Source organism: Ochotona princeps, chromosome 8 (assembly GCF_030435755.1).
Source record: "Ochotona princeps isolate mOchPri1 chromosome 8, mOchPri1.hap1, whole genome shotgun sequence".
NCBI lineage: Eukaryota > Metazoa > Chordata > Mammalia > Lagomorpha > Ochotonidae > Ochotona > Ochotona princeps.
This window is the reverse complement of record NC_080839.1, coordinates 82,446,894-82,473,534: the sequence shown is the minus strand read 5'-3', so window position 1 is coordinate 82,473,534 and position 26,641 is coordinate 82,446,894. Positions and strand designations below refer to the sequence as shown.

The following is a 26,641-nucleotide window of genomic DNA, read 5'->3' as shown; positions in this document are numbered from 1 at the left end:
CATCCCCAAGGACAGGGAGCCAGAGGATGGCACTACACAGATGGCCCAGCATGCATGGTGCCAGTCATGCTGACCAGTGGCCTATACCAGTCCTGAGGGACCACCAGAAGGAGCAGGTGCTGAGTGTGTGGGCCCCACCTGGAAGTAGGCATGTGGGACCAGGAGCAGGAGCAGAGGAGAGCAAGAGGTTCCTGACCTGACTGGCTGCACTTGTGCATTTCAACAGCACCTACTGTCAGAGCAAGTCTTTCCCAGGAGTGTCACTTGCTTTTCAGTGACCCACCTGCAGGGCCCTCAAGTCGCTCCCCATAGGAGCAGAAATGCCCTCCAGGCCAGCCTGACATTTTCCAGCACGGAGCACTCACCGCTTCATTGTTTGTACCCAACTGCTGCTAGCCACTTTGGCTGTTGCTTTGCAGTGTGATGTTGGCCTTTCCAAGCCTCTCTATGCTCTGGTCTCCCACCAAGTGGGCAGGAAGTCATCTGGAACGCACCCGAGAGCACAGCTGGGCAGGAAGCCTGGGCTGGAGTGGGTCTCTCCAGGCAGCTCAGACACTAGATGCCTGTGGCCACTCAGCCACATCGCTGTCGGCAAAGGTGGAGACCAATAGAATGAGTGCAAGACTGAGCAGTTCTGAGGACCAAGGGCCCACAGCCCAGCACTTGCTGGGTCTCAGTGCGGGGGTGTGCCCACAGAGATGCCCTATACTGGGACGGGGTCACCACCACAGTCCACAGTGACCACATACCAACAGCAGCCATGACCCCTCTGGACATCCGTAGGTTCTGCTTCCCTGTGCTCTCAGAGCAGGTGAGGCATGTCCACCAGATGGACTTTACTGAGTGACACAGTCACTGCCAGGACAGTGCTGCCACATGCCAGCCTGAGCCTGGGTGGCCAGAGAACAGAGCCTCTGAAAAGAACTGGCACTGAAGCACAAGCCAGCCACCCCACTGACCTGCTCTCAGCTCCAGGTGACACACATGGTCTGGGGAGAGTCTGACCCTCCTACCAAGCATGAGGAGCTAGGAGTTTCCCAAGCACACATCATGGCTTGAGGTAGATGTGAGCAGCGTAAGACTGGGGCATAAGAATTAGGGTCAGGGTAACTCAGGAGACATGGGGACAAATGTGAGGACACAGAGCAATGGTGGAGGTCCACGTGAGGACACGGAGACATGGGGAGGACCACATGAGGACACAGAGCCATGGGGAAGACCACGTGAGGACACAGAGCCATGGGAAAGACCACGTGAGGACACAGGGCATGCCAGGGGGGAGGACCAGTTGAGGACACAGGGCATGCCATGGCACCCGTTCAGGAGACTTCAGGTGGATAATAACCCCACCAGTGTTGTTCTCAGGCTGTGGCCCCAGAGCTGTAAGGAGCCCACCTCTGTCACTTCTGCTGCCTGGCCTGCAGGACTTTGATAGGGCTGCTCCAGGAAACCCATCCCTCCTTCTGTCTTCTCACCTAGGAGGCCACTGTGCTGGTTTTAGGTTAATCCTTCAACCAAATCTATTTCCAAATTGCTACCCTTTAAATGTGATCTTCAACCTTTTAAGGTTAATTGTATTTATGTGACTCTTAATCATTTCCTACACAGCCTGTTCACAATGTTCTTGTTGGGCCTCTGAACTGCAGATGTCACTCATTCACCCACCTCCTCTCTTCTCTCCACCCACCTGTCTATCTCCACCAGTTTATTAACTGTCGTCTGTGTATTCTATCATCTATACATCACCTATCATTAACACCATCCACTTTCTGTGTGGGTCCCTGCACCCTTCCTGTGGGACTGTGTCCCCTGTCTGTGTGGGTCCCCACACCCTCCCCGTGCACACACATAGTCCAGCTGACATCACGGTGGGGCAAAACTGCCATATTGCTACTGCACAAAGGGTCTTGTGTGTCTGTGGTTGAGGACCCTGACTCCCCAGAGGAACATTCTGTGACTCTGATGTCAGAATGGAGTCAGCAGCTTGTACCTCCTTCAGCAGCTCTGTGAAGCGTGAAGAACCCTTTGTACTACTTCAAGCATTGAAGCAGCTTCTGTGATGTTGGTTACTCACATCCCAGTCCCACAGGAAGGGTACAGGGCCCCACACAGACAGGGGACACAGTCCCACAGGGAGGGTGCAGGGACCCACACCAGGCAGGGGCGCCTGTCTGCAGGACGGTGCATGGACTCCACACACAGAGGACCCAGTCCTATGGGGAGGGTACAGAGCCCCACACAGACAGGGGTCACAGTCCCACAGGGAGGGTGCAGAGACTCACACAGACAGGGGTCACAGTCCCACAGGGAGGGTACAGAGCCCCACACAGACAGGGGTCACAGTCCCACAGGGAGGGTGCAGAGCCCCACACAGACAGGGGTCACAGTCCCACAGGGAGGGTGCAGAGACTCACACAGACAGGGGTCACAGCCCCGCGGTGAGAATGCAGGGACTCCACTTCGGACAAGGGAACCTGTCTATGGGAGGGTGCATGGCCCCCCAACAGAGGACCCAGTCCTATGGGGTAGGCGCAGGGCCCACACATAGACAGGGAACTGTGTCTACTGGGTGTGTGCAGGACCCCCCCCACACACACCCACACACACAGAGGACTCAGTTCTATGGGGAGGGTGTAGGGCCCCCCTACATAGGGGATCCTGTCTACTGGGTGGGTGCAGGACCCCCACACACAGAGGACCCAGTCCTGTGGGGTGGGTCCAGGGTCCCCACTCCAGAAAGGGGACTCAGCCTCCAACTGCTCATGGCCAGCACCTTCAGCTGGTCCCTTGCTTGCAGCCTCCCCACACTCTGTGCTCACATGTGAACACGCAGGTGCCTCTGCTATGGCTTCAGGGCTCAGTGTCACTTCTCCAGGGGGAGGAAGCAGTCACTCACATGAGTGTTAAAGAAGGGAGGGAAAGAGAAGGAGGAACCGATGGGTTTCAAAACCGTCAGACTTTCACAGCCACAGAGAAGCTTGGAGTCTCTGATTAGCAAGGAGCTGGGATGAAACTTGCTACAGAGGTGGTGCTATGCCCCCGTACCAGCAGCTGGGCACACGACCACCAGTGTTCCTTAGCAGTAAGTGGCCTGAAAGACTAACTGGACATGGGCCCTCTCTGGCCCATCCTATCAGGCATCTATCAAGCTGGTGGCCTCTCTGGACTCCCTGATGGCACTTGTCACCCCCCCACACACACAGATTCACCTGTGGGTGACCAGAGAACAGCTGAATGCCATCCCTAAGCTGCCACAGGGTTCTGCAGGTCCCAGCTCACACTGGAGGCCCAGCCTCTCCCCGACAGGGTCTCCAACACAGCTGTCCCCAGCAGCCATTCTAACTGGCTTGTCCTTTGTTTCTAACACACGTGGCCAGGGTGACCCTCATGTGGCCCCAGTGGTGCTGCACCTGACTTTCGACCAGCCAGGACACAGCAGTACCAGCCAGCACTCCCTGGCCATGGGGATTGACGCCTCCCAGAGACTCGAACGGGCAGTGGAGCATGGCAAGGGTTTATATGGTACGTGGCAGGGTCCCGGGAAGCAAAGGAGAGTGACACTTCACAAGAGTCCCTGCCAGCAAGTGCGTTCCCAGCTGAGAAGACCAGGAAAGGTCAGGCTGCAAACCCTTCATTTTTCATTTCATGGTGTCTGTGAAGTGGCCGGCAGTGGCCAGTGCTGGGGCAGGCAGGGTGACTGCCCTTGGTCTTGGAGATGTCCAGGTGAGGACGGGGTGTGTGGCCCACAGGTACCAGTGCATGCTAGATCTGTGCCCCGAGGCAGATGCCACCTGCCCTGAGGCAGATACCATCGAGACAATGGAGACATCATCCCCAGCACCGTCCTTCCCTGCAAACCCTGCGGTGCAGGGCAGCCTCAGCACAGCGCGGGCGAGGAGGGTCTGCGAATGGACGTCTGTTGCCTTTCAATCTCGACTCCTGCTGAACCTACTGGAGCAGTGTAAAACTGCAGTGAGAAGTTTGGGGGCACAGAGATACTTGTTCTGTGTGGGCGTGCTGAGGGAGAAATCATCTCTAGTAATTTCATGTGATTGGATTGGCATTGCCTTGAGATGCTGCGGCAGCTGGAGCTGCTGAGCAGGAGGGATCCGGTTGCAAAGGGTCGCTCCAGGTCTTTCAGATAGCTTCTCCCATCTCAGGGGCTCTGGCCCCTCATTCGTGGGGCTGGGTGTCCAGGCAGCAGTGAGAGGGGCACAGTGGGGCAGATTCTCACTGGCTGGATGTCAGGAGCCGTCTCCACCTGCCCAGCCCCATAACCCGGCCCGCTGTGTGTTCCCTGCAGGCAGAATGAGAGGGCTCCGGGCGCTGGTCCTCTCACTGGCTGTGGCCTGCACATGTGTCATCTTCCCACTCCTTCTGAGACACAGACAGCTCCCTGGGGGTAAGCAGCAGGTGCGCCGTGGCCAGAGGCCACCTCGCGCCTGGGCAAAAACTTTTGTGCTCATCTATCTGTGTGCTATCCTTGGGTTCACATGAATGAAATGTACTTTTTCCTGGAGAACTAAGTTTGTGATGATTGCTCAACAGAAAATTTCCATTTCCTCCTGATCATAAATATGGCTGTTCCTGCTGCTGGGAAGGTCCAGGAGGCAGCAGGGTGCAGAGGTTGTGTGGAAGAGCAGGGTGCAGCCTCACAATGCAGCTCTGCTCACAGCCGAGTCCAGGGAGAGGGGGGCAGGGCCTCTGTTCTGTTCTGATGGCCACTCTGCTGCCCAGAGAGGCTGCTCCTCTCTGCACGGGCTGCTGGGGTCCCGAGGCCTGTGTCACATGGTCATGCACAGGAGGGCTGAGGGGGGTCCCAGATTCCTGCCCACACCCTGTGCTTCCGAAAAGTGGTTTTCTATTCCGAAGGGAAATGGTTCAACTCTAATTCGCTCTGTGAGGCTCTTGTGGTGCTTTTATTTTTTTTTTTAAGAAAAGATTATTTATTTGAAAGGCAGCGTGGGGGGGGGGGGGGATGAGAGAGAGCTTAGCCTTTGCTAAGCTTCACACTTCAGATGGCCGCAGCAGCCACAGCTGTGTCAGTCCAAAGCCAGGTGCTTCCTCTGGGTCACCCACATGGGTGCAGAGACCCAAGCACTTGGAGCACCCTCTGCTGGTTCTCCAGGAACATGAGCAGGGAGGCGGGTCACAAGTGGAGCAGCCAGAACCAGGATGCCAGTGGCACAGGTGGCAGCTTTACCTGCACAGTGTCCCCCCCGAACTCCTATTCTGGGTGCTGCTGCTATGGACGCACCTTTGCCAGGAGATGGTTCTGAGCAGGGTAGAGGGGAGCAAAGGACATGATTGTACGGGTGAGTGATACGAACTCAGCACCTGTCACCCTCAGCCCCCACCACCTTGACAGGCAGATGCTGCCACCCTCCCCTCCAGCCCTGCTCCCAGACCACAGGCATTCCGCTGGTGAGGTAATCCCGCAAGCTTACTCCTGCACGTGTCTCCCAGGGTGTTTGGCATGACTTGTCCAGGAATACCAAGATGATTCCTTCTGCCTTTGTGGACATGATTGTCTGGTGGCTGTTTGTTTCTGGATAAAGTGTTGCTGGGTACTGCAGTGGTGGACATAAATCCAGGGAACAAGCACCATCTCTCCTCATTACAATCCCACACTTCATCACAGTTCCAGAGTCTCGGCTATTAGGCATTTCTCACATGGAGACAACTACAGGAAAATGAGAGGGGTTATCATGAGCGACAGCTGCTGACGGTGACTGACAGCTGCTGACGGTGACTGACAGCTGCTGACGGTGACTGACAGCTGCTGTGGCAGTGACTCCGTATCTGTAACGTGATGGTGCCTTCTCTGCAGGGACACTTGACGTGGCAGAGGTGTTCCGTGTTGTGGAGGAAAGCAGGTCCATGGTGGACCATGCCCTGCAGCAGACTGTGCTACGGTAGGCATCCCCAAACCTCCCCACCCCACCTGTTCATGCACGGGTGCCTCTGACATGGGCGCACACCCCCACTGTCTACACTAGCCTTTCCAGTGTCAGCACTTGACAGAGCTGCGGTGAATCTCAGATTCTTTCTTTAGAAAGACAAAGGAAAGCACCAGGGCTCACCAAATAGTTACAAATGGCGCAGTTTGAAAACTGACAGCAGCCAAAGTGCTGACAGGTGAAGGGGTCCCTCCTCTGGAGCCAGCTCAGCTCCAGGGGAGGACCTGAGTCCCCGCCCTGTGCCTGGCAGGGTCAAGACTGGGATGAAGGAATCTATCCATCCTTTGTGCTTTTTAAATAATTGAAGCACTCCATGATTACAGTGTGTAGCAGACTCCAATGTTAAGGATAATGTGATCTTGTTTTAGATTTTTGGAGAATAAACAGCAGCAGTGAGCAGTGTGACACGCAGCTCTGGGTGGTCTGTGAGACGTTGACTGCAGTTACACAGGCTCTCAAGCCACAGAGAACCCTAAGGTAGCAGCCAGTCGGTGCCAGCCAAAACATGTCCTTGACCTTACTGGCTGCCGGTACATCTGCACTTACATTTTAAAATGTTGGTCCAAAGGGGAAAAAGAGAAGATACATTTCCTGAGTTGAACCATGTGTTAGCATGTCTGAAACTGTCATGAGTTATGTGGGAACAGTGGACTGGGGGTGGGGACGGATGTCAGGTGCAGAGCAGGGCTTCCTGTCCTGCTAACACACTTGTGTGAGGGAACAGCATGTAGAGGAGCATGTATAGCATAACCTTCCACGTTTGTACACACTCTATGAGACTGCGTGTTAATGTATAGATGTGCACATATGGAATGAGAAAGTTCCACGTTGTGTCTACACTCTAAGAATGTGTGTTAATGTACAGATGTGCGTGTGTGCGTGTGTGTGTGTGTGTGTGTGGGTGGGTGTGTACTTGCAGTGGCACAGCTGTACATGATTGCTGCCTTTCGGAATTGCTCTCCCTGGGGCACCTGCAGACAGAGCTGTTAGCTCAGTCCTGGCAGCTGAGCCCCGATCCCTAAGCGCAGGTGAAGGTGAGGATGAGACATGGACCCTCCCGCAGGTGTGGGGCTGCCCTGCGATGCTCAGGAGGCTGCTTCATCAGATCTGCCACCTCACACCTGCAGGAGCTTTGCAGCGGCTTCGAGCGCTTGGAGACTGAACAAGCAGCCTGAGAGCAGGGTTGATGTGAGGATAGGAAAGTGGTGGGACTGCCCCATGCTGTTGGACACTGCCTTCAGGTCCAACCCAGGGAGAAGTTAAACGATGAGCTCGGAGCTGTGTTGGCGGTTGTGGCACCTAGACACAAACAGGACAGGCATGTGCATGTAAGTGCGTGGTGGTTCATGTGCGTGCGCGGCCACATGTGCACATGGTGGCCACATGACGCAGGAGTGGGATGAACTTGTTGCTAGTTATTTAAAACAGTTTAAGTTGTAGTTCATAGGATAGTACGATATTTTTACGCGCAGCTAATTCCCACAACCTGGTTCTTTACCGTGAGCTGAAAACACCAGACGCAACGAGGTATCTTAGGAGGTTTATTCCAGCGGGGCAGGAACAGGGTGGAGGAGGTGGAGAGAAAAAGGCGGGAAGGGGAAGGAGAAGGGAGAGAGAGCCGCACTTGGTGGCCTTTTTGTCTGCAAGGTGAGGATTGGGAGGGATTGAGGGCAGGCCCCAGGGGATTGGCGACTGCAGGTGAATGCCTAGGGATGATTGGTGAGTGAGCACGGTTGGGGAAGGGGCTGGAAGATTGGGGGTGGGATTCTCAGGTGAAATGCCGGGTTACACCTGATTGGTGGATGGCTAGACCGATGCGAATTTCATGAGCTATGAGGAAGAGGAAATGGTGCCTGGTCCAGGGTGGGATATGCGAATAACTCCTTACACTTGTGGACTGTGTTTCTCCAGGGAGCCATTGTTGAGATATTGCTGAGGACTGGTAAGAATGTTGAAGCTAAATTATCTGCATTCCTTCCACACTGGGGTTCTTTGAACCTGCAGGGAGGGAAGGGGTGAGAGTGAATCCTGAGAGCAGCCATAGGGCACTGGTATCAGGCCAGCAGCTGGAGGCCAGCAGCTCTGAGAGGAGGGGTAGCCATGCCTGGGCAGTCACTGGGTCTCTGTGGCCCCGCAGGCACCTGGACCAAGGGGCCTGATCACAGATTCAGGAACTCGGTTGCTGGGTTGATGTTTTGTGGCGGCAGGGAGCAACTCACTTTCCGACATGCTCCGAGCAAGGTTTGTCCCCGAGTATGCTTCCCAGGCGAGTTTCTGGGAGGTCGGGTCCTACCAACTTCCGTCATCAAGCAGGGTCATATCTGAATGTTCTCCTGTTAGTAGAAGTCCCTTGCTGAGATGGGTTTTGGTTTCATGTCTGTTACTTTCACTCACCGGGATGACTGTGATTGGATAATTGTTAGTAGTAAAAAAGTATAAAGAATCCATTGACCAGCAAATGACTGGAAAGGGCCAATTGGGAGTTTCCTTCAAAGCCACAGCAGTGGAAGAGTTTTCTGGGTGGAGCTCTCGCCAGCAGGTGGGTGGTTCCCTGCCAGTCCTGCAGCTCTGCTGCCCTCAGCCACCTGCACTCTCATCCAGGCTTGCATTCTCATGCCCAGGCAGTGCCCACTATTGCCAGGTGAGCATTCCCCAGTGGAGATTAATTAACTTGCAATTATATCCCAAAGCAGCCACTAATGAGTGTGTCTGTGCCACAGAAACCTCAAGAAAAGGGACGTCACATCCCCGGCTCAGCTCCTGTCCCTTTCCAAACTCCCGGAGCCAACCAGTGGAGCCATTTCCCGAGCAGCTGAGATCATGGAAGCTTCGCTGCATGCAGTGAGAAGGGAAGCTCGCCAGTCCCAGCACACAACAGGTGGGCACCGGGGTGCCCCACCAACAGCTGGATCTGTGGCCTTGCTGGGGGGGGGGGGCAGAGACTCTGGCATGGGGGAGTGTTTCTTATATAGTTTTCATGTTTTTAAATTGAACATGATATTTGCATATGTATGGGATCCAGTATAATCCATAGACAGCGTGATGGATGATAACATCAAAGTGATTGTGTTCTCTCCTGGAACATGGAGTGTTGTGCCAGGAACCTTTGGCCTGTCTTTCTGTTCTGGGGTAGATCTCCACTGGACACATGCCACCTGTCCAGCTGTGCTGGGCCCTACCAGGCCCCCACCCCTCTCTCTTCTGCTCTGCTTGACATTCTGAGCATGCCTACCGTGAGAACGGTTGACGTGTGTCTCTCTACCTCCTCACCTCACTCACCAGCCTGCGGCTCCAGCCAGGTTACCACAGCGATAGGATCCTTGCTCTACGCGGCTGAGCCGTGTGCCACCGGGACAGGATTCATGCTCCACGTGGCTGAGCTGTGGGCCACCGTGATGGGATCTGTGCTCCACGTGGCTCAGCTGTGGGCCACCGTGACGGGATCTGTGCTCCACGTGGCTTAGCTGTGGGCCACTGTGATGGGATCTGTGCTCCACATGGCTGAGCTGTGGGCCACCGTGATGGGATCTGTGCTCCATGTGGCTGAGCTGTGGGTCACCGTGACAGGATCTGTGCTCCATGTGGCTGAGCCGTGGGTCACCGTGACAGGATCTGTGCTCCATGTGGCTGAGCTGTGGGCCACTGTGACAGGATCTGTTCTCCACATGGCTGAGCCGTGGGTCACCGTGACAGGATCTGTGCTCCATGTGGTTGAGCTGTGGGTCACTGTGGATTACTGTGATGGGATCTGTGCTCCACATGGCTGAGCTGTGGGCCACCGTGATGGGATCTGTGCTGCATGTGGCTGAGCTGTGGATATGCAAACACGACACACCCTGCCTCCAGAAGTCTGAGCCCTGGTCTTGCTGCTCTAAGGAGACTCTGCCAAGGAGGTTCCTGCTGACGCTCCTTCTGGGGCCATAGGCACTACATTCCCCTCCTGAAACCCGTGGCTTTCTAACTCAGCCTTAGTGAGCACAGAGCTCAGAAGCCTGTGGGAGAGCGTGGGCAGAGGGAGAAGGTGGCTCTCTAGGTGGCCCAGGCCCTGGCAGGTGGGAGGCTGCCATGGGAGTCGGCTGCCTTGTGGGCACTAGGGGCCAGAGCCCTCATGGCTCCTTTCTTGGTCCTCAGACGTCTTGTCAGAGGAGGTGCTGAGCATAATCGCCAACATATCTGGCTGCCTCGCTCATATGCTACCACCCAGATGCCCAGATACCTGCCTGGTGAACAAATACAGGCTCATCACTGGCGCCTGCAACAACAGGTATGGCTACCAGTCTTCCCCAGTGCCTCACAGGGCTGGATTTGAACAGATGTGGTTGCCGCCTGGAAGGGATCCTGAGGACTGCCGTGAGTGCCTCCCACCCCCACTGGACTCCTCCTTCTGACCTCCTACGCCCCAGGGGTATCCCAGTCCAGCCACTGTCAATGCTGTGCATGTCCAATGGGGTTGATGGGGACTGGCCTCTGGCACTGGGGTCTCCTCTGCCTCCCTCGGGAGTCTACCTCAGTCCATGCTGGTGTCGTGAGACAGAGTTATAGGGCCCCTCACCCAAGGTCACAACAGCCCCTCAGCTGCTGGACCCATGGGACTCCCACCTGTGGGCTGGCTAAGGAACATCACCAGATGTGGAGCCCTCTAGTGGACGCCCCACCTGCAGGTGACCATCTGCTGCTCCTGGTGGCCATCCCTCAGCTGGCCTCAGCGTGCTGGGCCCGAGCACTTGCCCATTCCTACCTTGGCCCTCCATGACCCCTGAGCTGACTCAAGCTGTGCCCTGGCTAGGACCAGTGCTCTTAAGGGTTCTTGGCACCTGTACTCCCACCTGTACTCCCATCCTGGCCTCAGCTGCTACTATGGCTTCCTTTGGGTCCTACTTGTCCTCCTGGGAGGCACCCAACCTCCATGGGCACTGCCTTCCTGCTGGGGCCCCAACTGCCCTGCCTGGCCTGGTTGGCTTGGCTTCTAGTTTCCATGGTGGTGAAATCCCCAGCAGGACACCCCAAGGCCAGTCCCCACGACAGTGTTGGGGGTTGCTGGACTGTGAGCATGGTGTGGACCTGCACAGCGCAGGCTGAAGCTTGAGCTTAAGTGAGTCACAGTACATTGTAGAGGTTCGCCTGTAGCTTCTGTTGGTATGTTCACTGTACTCTTCTGTAACTGCTTGTATTGTTTAAGTAATGGAGGCAGGCATTTTATCCTTTTTTCTAAACTTAGAAGATGTATTTTGCTTTTGGCTCACCCTGCTCCACCACTTAGCCCTCACATCATTGCTGGTGCAGGTGATCACTTTTTTCCAGCCACAAAGGGCACATGGCGCTCTGCTCTCTGAGATTCACTGAGGGTCAGAGTTGGATCTACTGACCATGGCCGCTGTCTCCAACCCTCCACCTGATTCTGAAACGTGTCCAGTGCTTGCTTTTCCTTGGGGACTCATTTCACTGTTGGCAGGCAGGGCTCCCAGGAGGGTGTGCTGTCTGAGGCATGTCCAGCCTGCTTCCTTTCTGCTGCCTGCCCTCACTAGTCTCGCCAGATGCTGGAATAGCCAGGTTGCTGGTTAGGCACCATGAACCCCCAACTGCAGCCAGAATCGGCCAGCCATACCCACAGACCGAAGGCAGCCTGCTCTAAGTCCAGGAGGCTGGGTCTCGGGCCTTTCCTTGGTTCAGTGCCTTGGGCTGGGACTTGGTGCTTTGCACTCCGGCCTTTCAAGTGCGTTTGCATGTTTCCACAGAGCCCATCCCCGGTGGGGCGCCTCCAACACAGCCCTGGCCCGGTGGCTCCCCCCCGTCTACGAGGATGGCTTCGGTCAGCCCCGGGGTTGGAACCCCGGCTTCCTGCACCATGGCTTTCCACTGCCTGCGGTGCGTACCTGGGGCCGGGTTGGGTGTGTTTCCTGGTGTGGCCTTGGGTGTGGCTGAGCTCTGACTGTGGGCTTGGTCCCTACACCAGGCGCTGCTGGGTACTGAGATCACTGCTCAGGCCCCAGTGTCCTGTAAGGTCACAGTCCCTGTTCTGATTCCGGGGAGCAGAGGGGAAGTGTCTGTGCTCAAGCTGTCTGGCGCTGTCCTCCCTGAGGGTCACTGAAGCGGTGTGCCTAGGCAGAAGCCAGGGTGTGTCCGTTACTTCATTTACTCTTGTCTGTGAAGGTGGAGATGCCTACTGCATGCCCAGAACTTAGTGTGTCTGTTAAACTCACACTGAATCTGCCCAACCTGCTGACCCAAGGGGTCATTTGTCCTATGTCTTGACCCAGACATGACCCCTGTGTCCTAACCTGTGGTGACCCCATGTTCTGACCTGGGGCCGTGCCCTGGGCCAGGCACCATTGTCTCCCATTTGTGGTCGAGTCTTGTGGATGACCTTCAGCATTGTCCCCAGGTTCGAGAAGTGACAAGACAAATTATTCAAGCCCCCAACGAGGCCGTGACAGAGGACGAGCGGCACTCGGACTTCCTGACAGCATGGGGGCAGTACATCAGTCACGACATTGCCTTCACGCCTCAGAGCCTCAGCAGGGCTGCCTTCTCAGCGGGCATCGACTGCCAGCTGACATGTGAGAACCGCAGCCCCTGCTTCCCTATCCAGGTAACAGGGCAGACTTCTGGTTGCCTGCTAAGTGGTCACACAGGAAAGATAGACAAAAGACCAGCAGCTCCTCCTTGGGTCCTGCTCCCAGCGGTAGCAGCCATTGTGACTTTCCTGGGCACCCCAAGAAACTCACCTGATTAATTCACCTGTGTGCATCTCACAGACAGGTACATGTGTGCATGTATCGGACGTGTGCTCTTCAGCCCATGTCCATCTCATACATACACATGTGTGTGTATGGATGTGTGCTCTCCATCTCACACCCATCTCACACATGCATACATACATGCATACACACATACATACGTGTGTGTGCATGTACTGGATACATGCTCTCTCCATCTCGTGTCCCAGTGCATCTGTCAAGGCCCTGAACAGAACATTCCCAGGATGCGGCATACGGAGAGGAAGAGTCTGGAGGAAGGGGGCTCCTAGCCAAGGCAGGACTGTTGGGGCAGACAGGCAGACAGGACCCATCCTCACCTAGGTGGCTCAGAGCCTGGACTACTGCAAACCCTCAGAGCCTACAGATGTGGTTTTAACTCCACCCTGCTCCTGGCGACCTGATACAGTCCTGGGTTCAGGTTTGTTCAGGCACTTCAGCTGTGCATGGCTTTTGTTGTCTAAAGGAGACTCGATTCCTTGGTCATGTGGGCAAGGGATTCCAAGCAGATTTGAGCTTGGGCTCTTGCTCCATCAGTAAGACATTCCCCTGGTGTTTCAAAATGTCTGTGGCGGAGCTTTAGTTTTGTATTCAGAGAAAAGTAGCAATGAAATCAGTTTTCAGACCCCACAAGGTATGGAGCAGCACCGGCTGCCTGCATGCTGCATCAGAGCAGCCCTTCGGAGCCCCGGCCCCTGCACTTGAGTCCAGCTTCCTGCTCTCTCCACCCTGGAAGGCCGAGGGATGTCCCTGCCACCCACGCAGGAGCCCTGCCTGACAGTCACACACAGATGAGGAGGGTACTGAGGCCGAGCACAGGTGGGAAGCCCAGGCCCTGTCCCCAGGTTGTGGGGTGTCCACTGCGCCCCTTAGGAGCTGAACCACAGCTGGCTGTCAGGGCAAAAGCATTTGCACCATGAGGGCCAGTCAGCAGCCCCAAGTCTGGCAGCCATAATAGCAGAAGCAGGCAGCTGTGTGAGCCAGGGCACTCAGGTCAGAGAGGAAGTAAGCAGGTTATGTTAAAGAGCAGAAGCCATCATATGGCTGGGTCAAGTTCCAGAGCCTCGGTGTGGACAGTCCTCTGAGGGTTGCTCCAAGCCCTGACCTTCTGGCCTCAGACCAGAGACTGGGTGTTACCAGAAATGTACGGTGGGTTCTTTCCTCAGCTCAGTATTAGAAATGAAACGCCGGGAATCTGTTGCAGACAGAAAAGTTTTATTTGCGAAGGGACCAGGTGAGCAGGGAAGGGAGACGGAAGGGGAAGCACCTCCGGGGAGAGACGCCAAAGGTTTGAGGAAGGTTCTTGGGATTTGAAGCATTCCCTGACCCCTCCTTGTTGGGCGGGGAACCTAGGTAATATGTTCCCCATTGGTGGTCTCTCAGGAAATGGGTGGACAATGCTGGTGCCGCCCACCTGAAGGTATGGCCAAGACCTCAATAGGCCTGGATGGTCTCACTGGGAGGACCAGTGAGGAGTCCACTTCCCTTGAGTCAGAAGGCCCAGACCTGGGCCCGCTGACTAGGGCATCCGCATGCAGCAGAGCTGTGCTGTGTGAAGGCGCTGGGAGGGTGCGGCTCTCACGTGGCCCAGACACAGTTGCGAGCACAGGGGAGCTGGAGCCAGACCCCGCAGCCCTGTCCCTCTGGCAGTCTGCGCACCCAGCGCTGATGCCAGCAAAGCCCTGTGATTTCCCACCTTCCCTTAACGGAAGCCCAGATAACTGCGCTGAGATGGTGTCCGCAGCCAGAGCGGCATGCCGAAGAATCTGCAGACACGCGCTCCTCCAACGGTCCAGGCTGACCCCAAAGGGAAAGCCCGAGCTAGGAGCAACACAAGAGTTGGGGTCGTCTCTGCCTAGGGCTGCAAATGGGTGCCCTCTCTGATCCTCTGACCCACAGCTCCCCGGGAATGCCTCACCCGCCGCGTGCCTGCCCTTCTACCGCTCCTCTCCAGCCTGCGGTACCGGCGACCAGGGCGCGCTCTTCGCCAACCTGTCCCAGGCCAACCCGCGGCAGCAGATGAACGGGCTGACCTCGTTCCTCGACGCGTCCACGGTGTATGGCAGCTCCCCCGCCTCTGAGAAGCTGCTGCGCAACTGGACCAGCGCCGAGGGGCTGCTGCGCGTGAACGTGCGTCACTGGGACTCCGGCCGCGCCTTCCTACCCTTCGCACCGCGTGTGCCCGCTGCCTGCGTGCCAGGGCCCGGCGCCCCAGCAGAGGCCCGTGCCCCCTGCTTCCTGGCTGGGGATGGGAGAGCCAGCGAGGTCCCCTCGCTGACGGCTGTGCACACGCTGTGGTTACGGGAGCACAACCGCCTGGCGGTCAAGCTGAAGGCCCTCAACGCACATTGGAGCGCGGATACCGCATACCAGGAGGCGCGCAAGGTGGTGGGAGCCCTGCATCAGGTGTGCGGGTGGATGGGCTGTGATACCCCTAACTCGGTGTAGGCAAGGCCTTGGGCACTCCGAAGGAACTCAGAGTCGCCCGTTTGGAGGAGTCCGGAATTGTACTCACTCCACACCACTTACCAGCCAAGTCACCACGGCGTCCCCCAGCAGCCATACTGGAGGCTATGTGTGCCCTGTCATCTGGGCGGTCCCGGGTACCCCCACAAAGTGCGGGCAAGGTCCGCTAGGGTTCGCTTCAGAACAGATGTGTGCCTTCCCAGCCCCTCCTCCCCACACTGCGGACCCCACGCAGCTACTAGTCCACCCAGTCCCAGACCCCAAGTGGCCTGTGACCCCAAGTGGCCATTTTAATTCCTGCTTCCTCTTTCGTATGGACTCCAACAGTCTAGAGTGGAGACAGTTGGCACACGTGCTATGCGGTATGAGGACAACACTTGGCGAGTGTTGCTAGATGCTTGGGGAAGGTGAGCATGTGGCTTGCATCAGTAATTCCAGTCGTGAGTGTCCCTTGCCCCACGTCCTGCCTGGACACCTGGTTTTGTCCCATGTCCTCTCAGATGCAACCCTTCTTCCAGAGAAGGGAGGTGAGTCTTGTCCAAGCACACGCAGTACAGGTCCAGGCACCCACCTAGAAGCCCCCATCACCCGGGTCGTAACCCCTAAGCTGCTGTGCGGTAAGGGGACAGTTTGGGCTGCTGCAGGGAGCCAGTCTGCCTAATGTGTAGGTGTCCCACACCTGCCAGGACAAGTGAGGCATGTGTGTGTACACACACGCGTGTAAGGGGACAGGTTGGGCAGCTGCAGGGAGCCAGTCTGCTTAATGTGTAGGTGTCCCACACCTGCCAGAACCAGTGAGATGTGTGTGCATGAGCATGTATGTGTGTGCACACACATGTGTAAGATGCTGGAGTGAGAAATGAAGGTGGGGAGAGCCTACACAGAGTCTGAACCCAGAGCGACAGTGAACATGGAGTTGAGAACAAGCATGTGGCTGACTTGGCAGGTGCGGTCAGAATTGTTGCCATGGGCGGCAGGCTGTGCTCTGTCCACTCTGAATCCTGGAGCCTGGGCTGCTTCCGCTGGCTGCACAGTTGTCATCTGACACCCAGCATGGGGTGAACGAGTTGAGCATGGGCGAGCAGCTCAGACGGGGCCAGTGGCATCACAAGCCCGACAGATCATCAGCTGGTCTGTGTTCCTGCCCCACATGGATGGGGCTCCATGGGAACGGACCTTTAGTCTTGGCACAGAATTCCACTCCCTAAACCCAGAATGTGGCTGATGTTCCTAAGAGGAGCTGAGACTGTGAAAGATGGGTAAAGCAGAGGTTCGCGGTCCCCTGGGATGCCCATGGCCCACCAGAGATCTGGGAACGTAGATCACAGATGGGGGTCTTCACCTGTGGTGGTTGGGCAGGCCACACAGTCTTTAGTTTGTCATCTTGGTATGGAGACAGGGGACCCTTCATTGTAGTGGGATAGGCCCCAACTGGACTCAGGCCAGACTTCTGTGCTCACGCCTACAAGAACACACTCGGGACAAAGGAGAACAGAGGAGCAGAGACAACCCCCTAGCTGATGGCAGCCTCCTGCAGCAGTGGGAGAGCAGGCAGCTTGGGGGACGGAGGGGATGCAGCGCCTTGGTGGGCTCCAAGAGGGTGTTGTGGCGTCTGCAGCCTTGTAGGGAGCAAGGCTCAGCTGCAGGGTGAGCAATGGATGCACCTGGGCTTGGGCCAGGAATCAGCCAAAACCAGCTGGAATTGGCTCCAGGGAGATGGTTTGGGGTGGAGCTTGCGGCCTTGGCCCCTTCTCAACCCCCCTGCCTCACACATACCACTGGCCTTGAACCGTGGGATGGGGTTCCCCTAACCAATGTGTAGAGCAGTGCAGAGAGCAACATGGGGCTACTGATGGTTACTTCTGGATCAAGGTTACCCCTAACATAGGTTACCCCTGGATCAAACCAGGAATATCCTCTCTTCTCACCCAGAAGAGGTTTCTTCACATAAAAGCAGAGCACTATTGAGCGAATTTTCCAGAGTCACGTGGCCACTCATGGGGCAGGGTCCTCTCAGTTCTGGATCCTGGGTGCCAGGAGGGATCTGACTCTAAGGTCAGGGGGACATACAGCACGGGTTGGGAGAGGAAGAAGTTGGCTCGTGATGTGGGGAGTGGCCAGTGCAGGACTGTAGGGCCTGTGTGACCACCTGCCTGGGAGTGTCTGGGGACAGCTGCAACAAACAGGGGCCAAAGCCCTTTGGGCTCCTCAGAGTGGCAATGACCCCGGCCCCGGGGTGCCTGTCAGGGACACCAGGAAGCTCTTCTTCCTGTTGGTGTTCCTCCTCCTGTTGCGCTGCCTGGCTCCCCACCCGGCACCTGGGCTTTGTGCCCACCCCGCAGCTCACCCGCTTCCTTCTTGCAGATCATCACGCTACGGGATTATGTACCCCAGATCCTGGGCCCCCAGGCCTTCCAGCAGTATGTGGGTCGATACACAGGGTACGACCCCACTGTGAACCCTACAGTGTCCAACGTCTTCTCCACGGCCGCCTTCCGCTTCGGCCACGCAACAGTGCTCCCTTGGGTGAGGCGGCTGGACGCCCGCTTCCAAGAGTTGCCTGACCACCCCCTGCTGCAGCTTCATGACGTATTCTTCAGCCCCTGGCGTCTCATCAGGGAAGGTCTGTGTGCCTGGAGTCGCAGCCTTGTCCCAGCTGGCAGCCGAGCCTGCTGCCCAGTGTCTAGCAGCAGAGAGCCTTGGTCTGCCAGGGCAGATAAATAGCTCAGCTGTCGTTCAGGCCACTGAGTGGTTTGGCTCTTGCTTAGGCCACTGAGTGGCTACAGTGTCACTCAACTCCAGCCTGCCAGACTCCCTGAACCCACAGTCCCACCCATGGTTGCCCTGGCAAGACCCCACATGACCCTTGGGCATGACCCCCACCCCAGCAGGTAACATGTGCCTGTCAGCCTGAGTTGTCCATCAGAAATGCCTGCTTTCTTGCTGGGAGGTCCTGGCGCTCACAAGTGAATGGGGCAGGTGTGGCTGATACCAGCCACGGTGTCACAGAAACCCGACCTTAAGCCCCGCTCTAGTTGACACTATCAGTTCTTTGCCAGAATGTGCCTGGCTGTGGCTGTAGCTTTGGCCAGCAACATGGACCACATTGGCCACCTCTGGGAGGGAGCCGTTTCGTGGGAGACTAGCCCTGGGCAGGCTCCCTTGGCCACCCTGCCAGCCCTTCTCCCAGGCCCCTCCTGTCAGTCCGGAAGCCATGGCACTGGATCCCACACACTGTTCCTGCACAGGGTTCACACTGGGTGGGCTGTGGGCCAGCCAGGCCTGATCAGCAATGGGCATCCTGAGAGTGAGGCTGACCCTGCGCAGACCTGAGTGCCTGAGCATGGACACTCACGCCTCGGAGCCTGCTTCCTGAGAGTGACTCTGCCTTCAGAGGCACTGGGGACAGCCCTGTCCCCTGCCCAGGACAGTCCAGACTCTAGTTATGTGATTTCTGCTGCTGAAAGCCAGTGGGCCCTATGTGCTGTGAGGAAATGGGATCTGCCTCACACGGCCCGAGCTGGTCCGCAGTGGTTGGGGGCACCCTGAGGCTGCGTGCAAATGGAGCTCACAGAGGGTTCTGCCAAGTGCCACCATGCGCAGTGACACAGAGGGCAGTCTGCGCTTGCACTTGGAGGCCAGTCTGGGGACCCTGTGGTGTCTTCCAGGGGGAGTGGACCCACTAGTCAGAGGCCTCCTCGCAAGACCAGCCAAGTTGCAGGTGCATGGGCAGCTGATGAATGAGGAGCTGACAGAGCGGCTCTTCGTGCTGTCCAGCTCAGGCACCCTGGATCTGGCATCGCTGAACCTGCAGAGGGGTCGGGACCACGGGCTGCCAGGTCTGCTTGCCGGGGTGTGTGTGTGTGAGGTTGGCTTGCCCATGTGTGTGTGTGTGTGTATGTCTGCAGGAATGAGGCTGAGCAGGGTTGGGAGAAAGTGAGACTCTGGGCATCCTGGACTGACAATTGAGGCCTGCTCCTGGCTCCTATGTGCAGACCCCCCACTGTGAGCCTACTGCCCTGTTGGAACATTCCAGAATGCTGAGCTTGGGGGCTGGAGGGGAGGCCACCACCAGCCCAGAGGCAGAGCTGCACCTTGGGCTGTTCACCCATGCCCGCCCCAGGTTACAATGCGTGGAGGGAGTTCTGTGGCCTGAAGCGCCTGGAGACCCTGGCCCACCTGAGCGAGGTCCTTGCAGACGGGCGCACGGCCCACAAGCTGGTGGAGCTGTATGGGCACCCTGACAACATCGATGTGTGGCTGGGTGGCCTGGCCGAGGCACCACTGCCTGGGGCACGCACAGGGCCCCTCTTTGCCTGCATCATCGGCCGGCAGATGAGGGCCCTTCGGGACGGCGACAGGTGCGGCCCCATGCAACGCTTTCAGCCTAGGCCACCTCCACAGTGAGTGGTGGGGTGGACAGCAGAGGCAGCATAGCGGCAGGCACCAGAGGGAGTGTGCAGGGGGGGAGCATGTGGCGTCCCAGGCGGGAGTCATCATGTGGACCTTACTCAGTTGCCGCTCAGTTCCCTGGTGGGGTCCTTCCACTGCTCTCACTCTCTTCTCCCTCTCCTCCTCTCCCCTGCTGTCCCTTTTCTCCTTCTTCCCTCCCCCGACCCTGGGCCCCTGACCCTGTCCTGCCCCATTGCTGGCCTTTCAGCCCCTGGCAGGACCTGCCATGTGACTGGGTATGTGATGGGCCAGTGGACCTAGCCCCGCTCACCCTGGGTCCCTTCCCTGGTAGGTTCTGGTGGGAGCACGATCCGGTGTTCACCGAGGCCCAGCGACAGGAGCTGCAGAAGCACTCCCTGTCCCGTGTGGTCTGTGACAATACTGGCCTGACCTGGGTGCCGGCTGATGCCTTCCGAGGTGGACAGTTCCCCCGAGACTTCAAATCCTGCGAGGACATCCCGGGTTTGAGCCTGGATGCCTGGCGCGATACCTTTCCTGCAGGTGACCGGGAGGGAGCCCTGTCTGCGCCACTTCCCGGCCCCATCCTGCAGGGGTGTCTCCCCAGGGCCGCTGGTCAGGATTTGGAGGAACGTGATTGCAGGCAGGGAGAGGCAAGTTCACAGCCTGGGCATGGCCTGGCAGCAGCCACCCTGGCAGAACCATGCCAGGACATGCTGTCCCGCGCCGCGGAGGAGGGTCGCAGGCGCCATTGGGGTGCAGCTCCCTTGTCCAGAGGGCTGGTCTCCACAGCAGGTACTGTGCTGGCTCCATGGGGCCCCTGCAGCACCCTCCAGGCCCTGGTTGAAAGCGGCAAGCAGGTTACAAACTTATTTTTAAAAGATGCTTGTTTATTTGAAAGGCAGAGCTAGAGAGTTAGAGAGGGGGTTCTATGAGCTGGTTCACTCTCCAGATGGCCACAATGGCCAAGTGTGGGCCAGGGTGGAACCAGGAGCTTCCGCTTTCTCTTCTATGGTTATAGCAGCCCAAGCACTTGGGCTATCAGCAGCTGTCTTCCCAGAACTTGAGCAGGGAGCTGGATAGGAAGTGGAGCAGCTAGGACTCGAACCACACTTCAGGTGGCTGCATCCCAGGCCTGGGAGCCATTCTGAATCCCCTACCTCACACAGATGACAGGTGTGGCCTCCCAAGCCTGGTGGACGGCGGGGACTTTGTGCTGTGTGAGGAGTCGGGGAGGCGCACACTGGTGTTCTCCTGCCGTCACGGATATGAGCTGCAGGGGCCAGAGCAAGTCACCTGCACCCCACAGGGGTGGAACTCCCAGCCCCCCGTTTGCAAAGGTCAGTCATTTGGCAGGAGCCATTTGGAGATGAACCCAAACTGGGGGGATGGGCAGGGGAGAGCAAGAAACATATCAATAGATGGCGCTATTGGAGCTTCTGTGGGCACATCTGTGAGTGCTTCTCCTGGTGTTCCTGTGAGTGCTCCTCCTAGTGCTCCTGTGAGTGCTCCTCTGGGTGCTTCTGTGAGTGCTCTTGCGGGCGCTCCTATGGGTGTTCCTGTGGGTGCTCCTGTGAGTTTGCCTGTGGGTGCTCCTGAAGGTGCTTCTGTAAGTCATGTCTGGACATACCTGTGGGTTTACCTCTGTTCAGAGCCACCGGGCACATAGGTTAGGGCTCCTCTGCCAGTGACCAGGTTGACCCTCAAATGGTAATGGAGCCAGAATTCCATCAGCCGAGCAGCTACAGCATCCAGTAGTGCCCAGGGAGAGGCCTGCAGATAGATGGAAGAGAAGAGGCAGTCACCAGGTCCTGTGGAACCAACTCCTCCACTGGTGCCCACGCTGTGAGACCCCTGCCACCTGCGGCCTATGACCTTGCTGTCAGCTTGCCACCCTGCTCACACCCAGGTGTCCAGGAGCTGCCCACAGCCACTGTGCCTATAGCCACTATTCATGTCTGCTTGATTTTCCCTGTGATGGTGTTGGGTAGGAGTCACCCTAGGTGTCTGGGCCACAGGTGTCAGGTCCCAGGTCCTGGGACAGCCATGCAGCGAGGTACTGCCCTCCAGTGGCCCCTGGCCTGCTGTACACCACTGACCTAAAGGAGCAGAACAAGATGAGGGAAGGCAGGGTCCAGCCAAAAGCTGAGCATACCTGGGGGGTCTAGGTCTAGCGCTTGGTGCACAGTGGCAGTGGGCAGGCAGTGGGTAATCCCGGTCTTTGAACGCACCATCAGGGGAGGTGCTGAGGCCCAGGGTTCAACTGTGGATTGTGGTGCTGTGCTGTGATCTGTGCATCCTGAGGCTCAGGGACCACGCGGTCTCCTCTTTATCTCAGGCTCTCATGGAGAGGAGGGCTAAGCTGCAGAGAGGCCAGGCCTGGAGCACAAGTTCAGGCACCTGCCTGTCCTGGGGACCTGTAGTGCTTCTAAGAGCCCCTGGGAACCCCCAAGACGAAGACAGGTCTGGTCCCACTCGTGGGCTGTGAGCATGCATCTGCAAGTTGCTGTGTGGCCTGGGGCTGTCAGTGGGTTAGCACCATGTGCTGTGATGCAGTGTGTGAAGGCGACACAGGAACACGGGCCATGGCTCCCCCAGAGCAGTGGGCACACGAAAATGCTCAGGTGCCGGTCATGTCAGCAGGGAGAGGTGGCGGGCAAGTGCGCTGTGTTGACACAACTCCATGCCCTCCTTTCAAGTCTTACAAGAACGCTATCAGGCATCTTCAGCTCCTAGGTTGGCTCCAGAGGTCACACTACCACACTCTGACACGGAGCCAGGGTCCAGGCGGGGACCCGCAGGTGCGGGGCTACTGCCCACCTCCATCATGTACAGAGGGGCAGCGGCTCCCCCTGAGCAGCAGGTTTGGGAGGACTGGAGGTCGGTTAGGGACCTGTCTCCAAGCCTACACACTAACTGTATTGCCTGAAGGGTGGAGGACAGGGCCTCCTGTGGCAGCTTGGATCACACAGGCTTGTCTGCAGTGTCGCCCCATCCTTCTCCCACCATGCCTCCGCCCAGTGAGACCCTGTGCCCAGGAGGTGCCCGCATGTCTACACACAGCTTCCCCAGCTGCTTGACCTGACAGTGGCTGTGAGTTCCACAGGGTCCACTGGGACTGAGGCTGACACAGGGCGGGCCCTGAGGTTGGGAATTGCTGTTCAACCCTGAGGTGCGCATGGTGACCACCTGAGCCGGGTCCTGCAGCTGAGAGGGTGGCAGGATGGTGGCCACATGTCACCACAAGCCCAATGGCAGGGCTGAGGCTGCCGGGCCACAGGCAGAGCTGGCTCACTGACCAGTGTCATCTGTACAGATGTGGATGAGTGCTTGGACCCAACACGCGCGCTTTGCCATGGCCCAGCTCAGTGCCTCAACACCAAGGGAGGTTTCCGCTGCATCTGCGCTGACCCCTATGAGCTGGGCGAGGATGGCAGGACCTGCGTGGGTGAGTTGGGGGCATGGCTCTGTGGAGTGGGAGAATGGGTCCCGATTGCCCCAAGATGTGTGCGGGTGCACAGCTCAGCCCGGGTTACACAAAGTCAAAATTCCCATGAGTGGATCAACATTCAGGTCTGAGCATCTCTCTCTGTCCAAGCCCCATGAATTCAGGGCAGCACCCATCTGTCCTGCAGTGACTGGGTCTCTACTCCATGGAGGGGACAGTGGGCTGACTCTGCCTCTGTCCACCCCCAGGGACACTTGGTTCCTGGCATGTTGGGGGTCTGGGTTCATGGCATGGTTTCTTCAGACACACAGGAAACCCCCAACAGGCTGTGCCATGGGCCTGGCTAGTTGGGAGGACAGACGCTGCCTACCTGCCGGCGCCTCACCCGGTCCATCCTGTACCCAGACTCCGGTAGGCTCCCACGGGCATCCTGGGTCTCCATCGCGCTAGGCGCCCTGCTCATTGGTGTCATGGCGGGCCTCACATGGACGGTGATCTGCAGGTGGTAAGTGGCTCCACGCCTGTCCACTCTCGCCTGGGTCCTGTGAGAACCCATGTCACTCCCATACCCCTCATCTCAGGAGTGCAGTTCAGAGAGAAGTCAGTCTAATACGGAAGGTGTCAATCCACAGGCACATGTCTCTGCAGGCTACAGGATGCCAGCAGCCCCCAGCAGCTGGAGAGGAGGGGCCCTGGCCATGGGCTGTAGAACCCACGTTCCTGTGATTCCGGTGGCTGCATGTGGGACATGGGCGGGCCTACCACACATGTCTGTACACATGCCACACAGATCACCACCCACGTCTGTATGCATACCTCACAGGGCCCACCACACATGTCTGAATGCACTGCACATGGACCCCAACACACTGTGCACATGCACCATGCAGGCTCCATCACCCATCCGCATGCTCCATCACCCATCCGCATGCTCCATCACCCATCCGCAGGCTCCATCACCCATCTGCATGCTCCATCACCCATCTGCAGGCTCCATCACCCATCCGCATGCTCCATCACCCATCCGCAGGCTCCATCACCCATCTGCAGGCTCCATCACCCATCCGCATGCTCCATCACCCATCCGCATGCTCCATCACCCATCCGCATGCTCCATCACCCATCCGCAGGCTCCATCACCCATCTGCATGCTTCATCACCCATCTGCATGCTCCATCACCCATCCGCATGCTCCATCACCCATCCGCAGGCTCCATCACCCATCTGCATGCTCCATCACACATCCACATGCTCACCTCCTTGCAGGTACCCCATCTCACCTGTGTCCTGAAAATCAGAGCCTGTCCAGGGCCAGTTTGCACCAAGGAACATGGGAGATGCTGCCGTTGCCGGGGCTCCAGGGCGTAGGATGTGTTGTGGTGATAGTGATGGCGACAGTGTGTGATGTTTGTCACAGGAGACATTCCAGTTCTGCATCCACACTGCCGATCACGGGGAGTGATGGAAGAGCCACTTCCCATCCAGGACGTGGGCGGCATCAGGACGTGGGGCAGGTAAGTGTCTGCCAGCCTCACACAGTCATGGCATCACAGCTTCTAGCATAGACCGGAAGCTGATGACACCCAGAGCAGCCGTGAAGTGAATGTGGTTTATGCATGCCCATCTGCACTGCCTCCCACATCGTGTGTCCTGCACAGGTTGTATATGCAAATGGCAAGTGCTGAATAATGTGCTCCATCAGAGTAACACAGACACACCAGGACCGGGCGGGGGGAGGATGGCAGCGACCTGCTACAGAGCCAGTGTCTACCCTAGGCTCAGCATCCACTCAGCACCCAGCGTCCAGTTCAGTGCCCACTCACAGGGCTTAGTGTCCACTCACAGGGCTTAGTGTCCACTCCAGGCTCAGTGTCCATTCAGCACCCAGCGTCCAGTTCAGTGCCCACTCACAGGGTATAGTGTCCACTCAGCACCCAGTGTCCAGTTCAGTGCCCACTCACAGGGCTTAGTGTCCACTCACAGCTCAGGGTTCAGCTCCCTGCCCAGCTCAATGCCCTGTGTCTCAGTCCAGCACCATGTCTTAGCTCAGTGCCCAGTGCCCCCATTTGGGTTACTGGCAACCAGTTTCTCATGCTGACAGAGCATGGGTCGCCACTGTCAGGAAACTGGGACCCCAAGAGAATGCCACCTTTCACAGTTGGCTCTTACCGTGGCAGTGCCATGCTCGGTGCAGGAAGGTCAGTCGGTGTTACCTCCTGGCTTCCTCACAGAGAACACCTGCTGCCACACACACACACAAGTGCCACCCTGAGCCCTCAGTCCCGTGGGGAGTGGTGGGGAGCGAATGCCAGCCTGAACTGGGCAGTGCCATGGGGAACAGCTGTGGACACGTTCCGTGCCACCAATGGAGCCCACTCTCCACATTTCACTGCAAACAGCTGCCCTGTGTCCTGCTGGCTGTGCCAAGTGACCACACAGTCCCCACGGTGCAGCCTCTGCCAGACTCAGGTGCCTTCACACATACAGACACCCTCATTCTAACAGTCAGAATTCAAATCTGGAGACATCCGTGTGTACCCCCAGGGTGCTGCCATGCCAACCACCTGGGGGACCACACCTGCCCCCCCAGAGCAGGGAGACACAGGGCCTGGAGGAAGGTCATTTGCTGACCACTGCAGTGAGGGTGCACCTGGGCCATCTGGGGCAGGAGTGAACGCCTCACACCCGCCTGTCTCCCCATCTCCCACAGGAGCCTGCCTGTGGGTCCCAGACCCTCCTGTGCAGGTAGAAGTCTCCTGAGTTTGCTGCCTCAGTCCCTGGTGCTCCATGGCTGCCCCGGAGCAGCAGACCACGCAGCTTGGAGCCACAGACTGAAGGGCAGCTGACTGACTCAGCCGCCAGCCTCGGTCAGCACAGCTTCTGCTTCGGGAGCCCCTGGAGGGTGGACGACCTCAGCTGCCAGCCTCAGTCAGCACAGCCTCTGCTTCAGGAGCCCCTGGAGGGTGGTCGACCTCAGCCGCCAGCCTCAGTCAGCACAGCCTCTGCTTCGGGGGTCCCTGCAAAGCACAGCCAGTGTCTATGAGAATTGTCCCTTGAAGCAGGGGTTGGGGGGGACAGGCTGCCTTCCAGGGACTGGGTGCTGTCTGCAGCCTGCAGCCTGCTGGGGGCACTGGCAAGCACCCACTCACTGCACCAGCCCTGCACCCCCTCTGTGGTTGCTGGGTGTCCTCACACTTTACACCCATAAACCTGGGGAGCACTACCCTACCACGGTCCTGCCTCGGTTGACCTTTGTAGCTGATATTCAGTCTGCCCTCCCTCCTTCTGGGGGGTGGGGAGGGTCCTCCCCAAGGAAGCGCAGCTGTACTTGCCCTGATCCTGGGGACAGCACCTGTGTGACCCTAAGGGAAGGGCTTGGGCTGCACGGGACCCACGAGGTGTTTTAACCCCCGATGTGTCCTCTTGGGCTCCCCTCACCTATCGCCTAGGGTCCTGCCCACTGTCATCCAGGGCACACCCAGGCAGCCCCCACCTGCTTCCTCATGTCCTTAGCTGGTCCTGAACCAGGCAGCAGAAGCCAAGTCACCGCCAAAGCCCCGGGCACAGGAGGTCACACCTGCCTGGGGAACATGGCTGAGGGG

The 26,641-nt window shown here is 57.8% G+C and overlaps 1 protein-coding gene across 1 annotated transcript; it reads left to right on the top strand.

Moving 5' to 3' along the window:
• The first annotated feature begins 760 nt into the window (after positions 1-760).
• On the top strand, positions 761-25,907 carry TPO (thyroid peroxidase). The gene is made up of 14 exons (XM_058667378.1): positions 761-811; positions 10,055-10,224; positions 11,696-11,825; positions 12,343-12,549; positions 14,615-15,121; positions 17,546-17,804; positions 18,850-19,020; positions 19,305-19,542; positions 19,926-20,134; positions 20,761-20,931; positions 22,908-23,039; positions 23,445-23,544; positions 24,457-24,553; positions 25,750-25,907. Exons 1-14 carry the CDS (start codon positions 761-763, stop codon positions 25,786-25,788), a joined length of 2,481 nt encoding a protein of 826 aa, XP_058523361.1. The 3' UTR covers positions 25,789-25,907.
• The last annotated feature ends 734 nt before the right edge of the window (positions 25,908-26,641 follow it).

Bases quoted from the DNA above. Each gene is read 5' to 3' on its own strand.
- TPO (XM_058667378.1), top strand. From the start codon at position 761: ATGACCCCTCTGGACATCCGTAGGTTCTGCTTCCCTGTGCTCTCAGAG. The intron at 11,826-12,342 runs GTGCGTACCTGG...CATTGTCCCCAG, and splicing joins ATGGCTTTCCACTGCCTGCG to GTTCGAGAAGTGACAAGACA. The intron at 17,805-18,849 runs GTCTGTGTGCCT...GGTGTCTTCCAG, and splicing joins CTGGCGTCTCATCAGGGAAG to GGGGAGTGGACCCACTAGTC.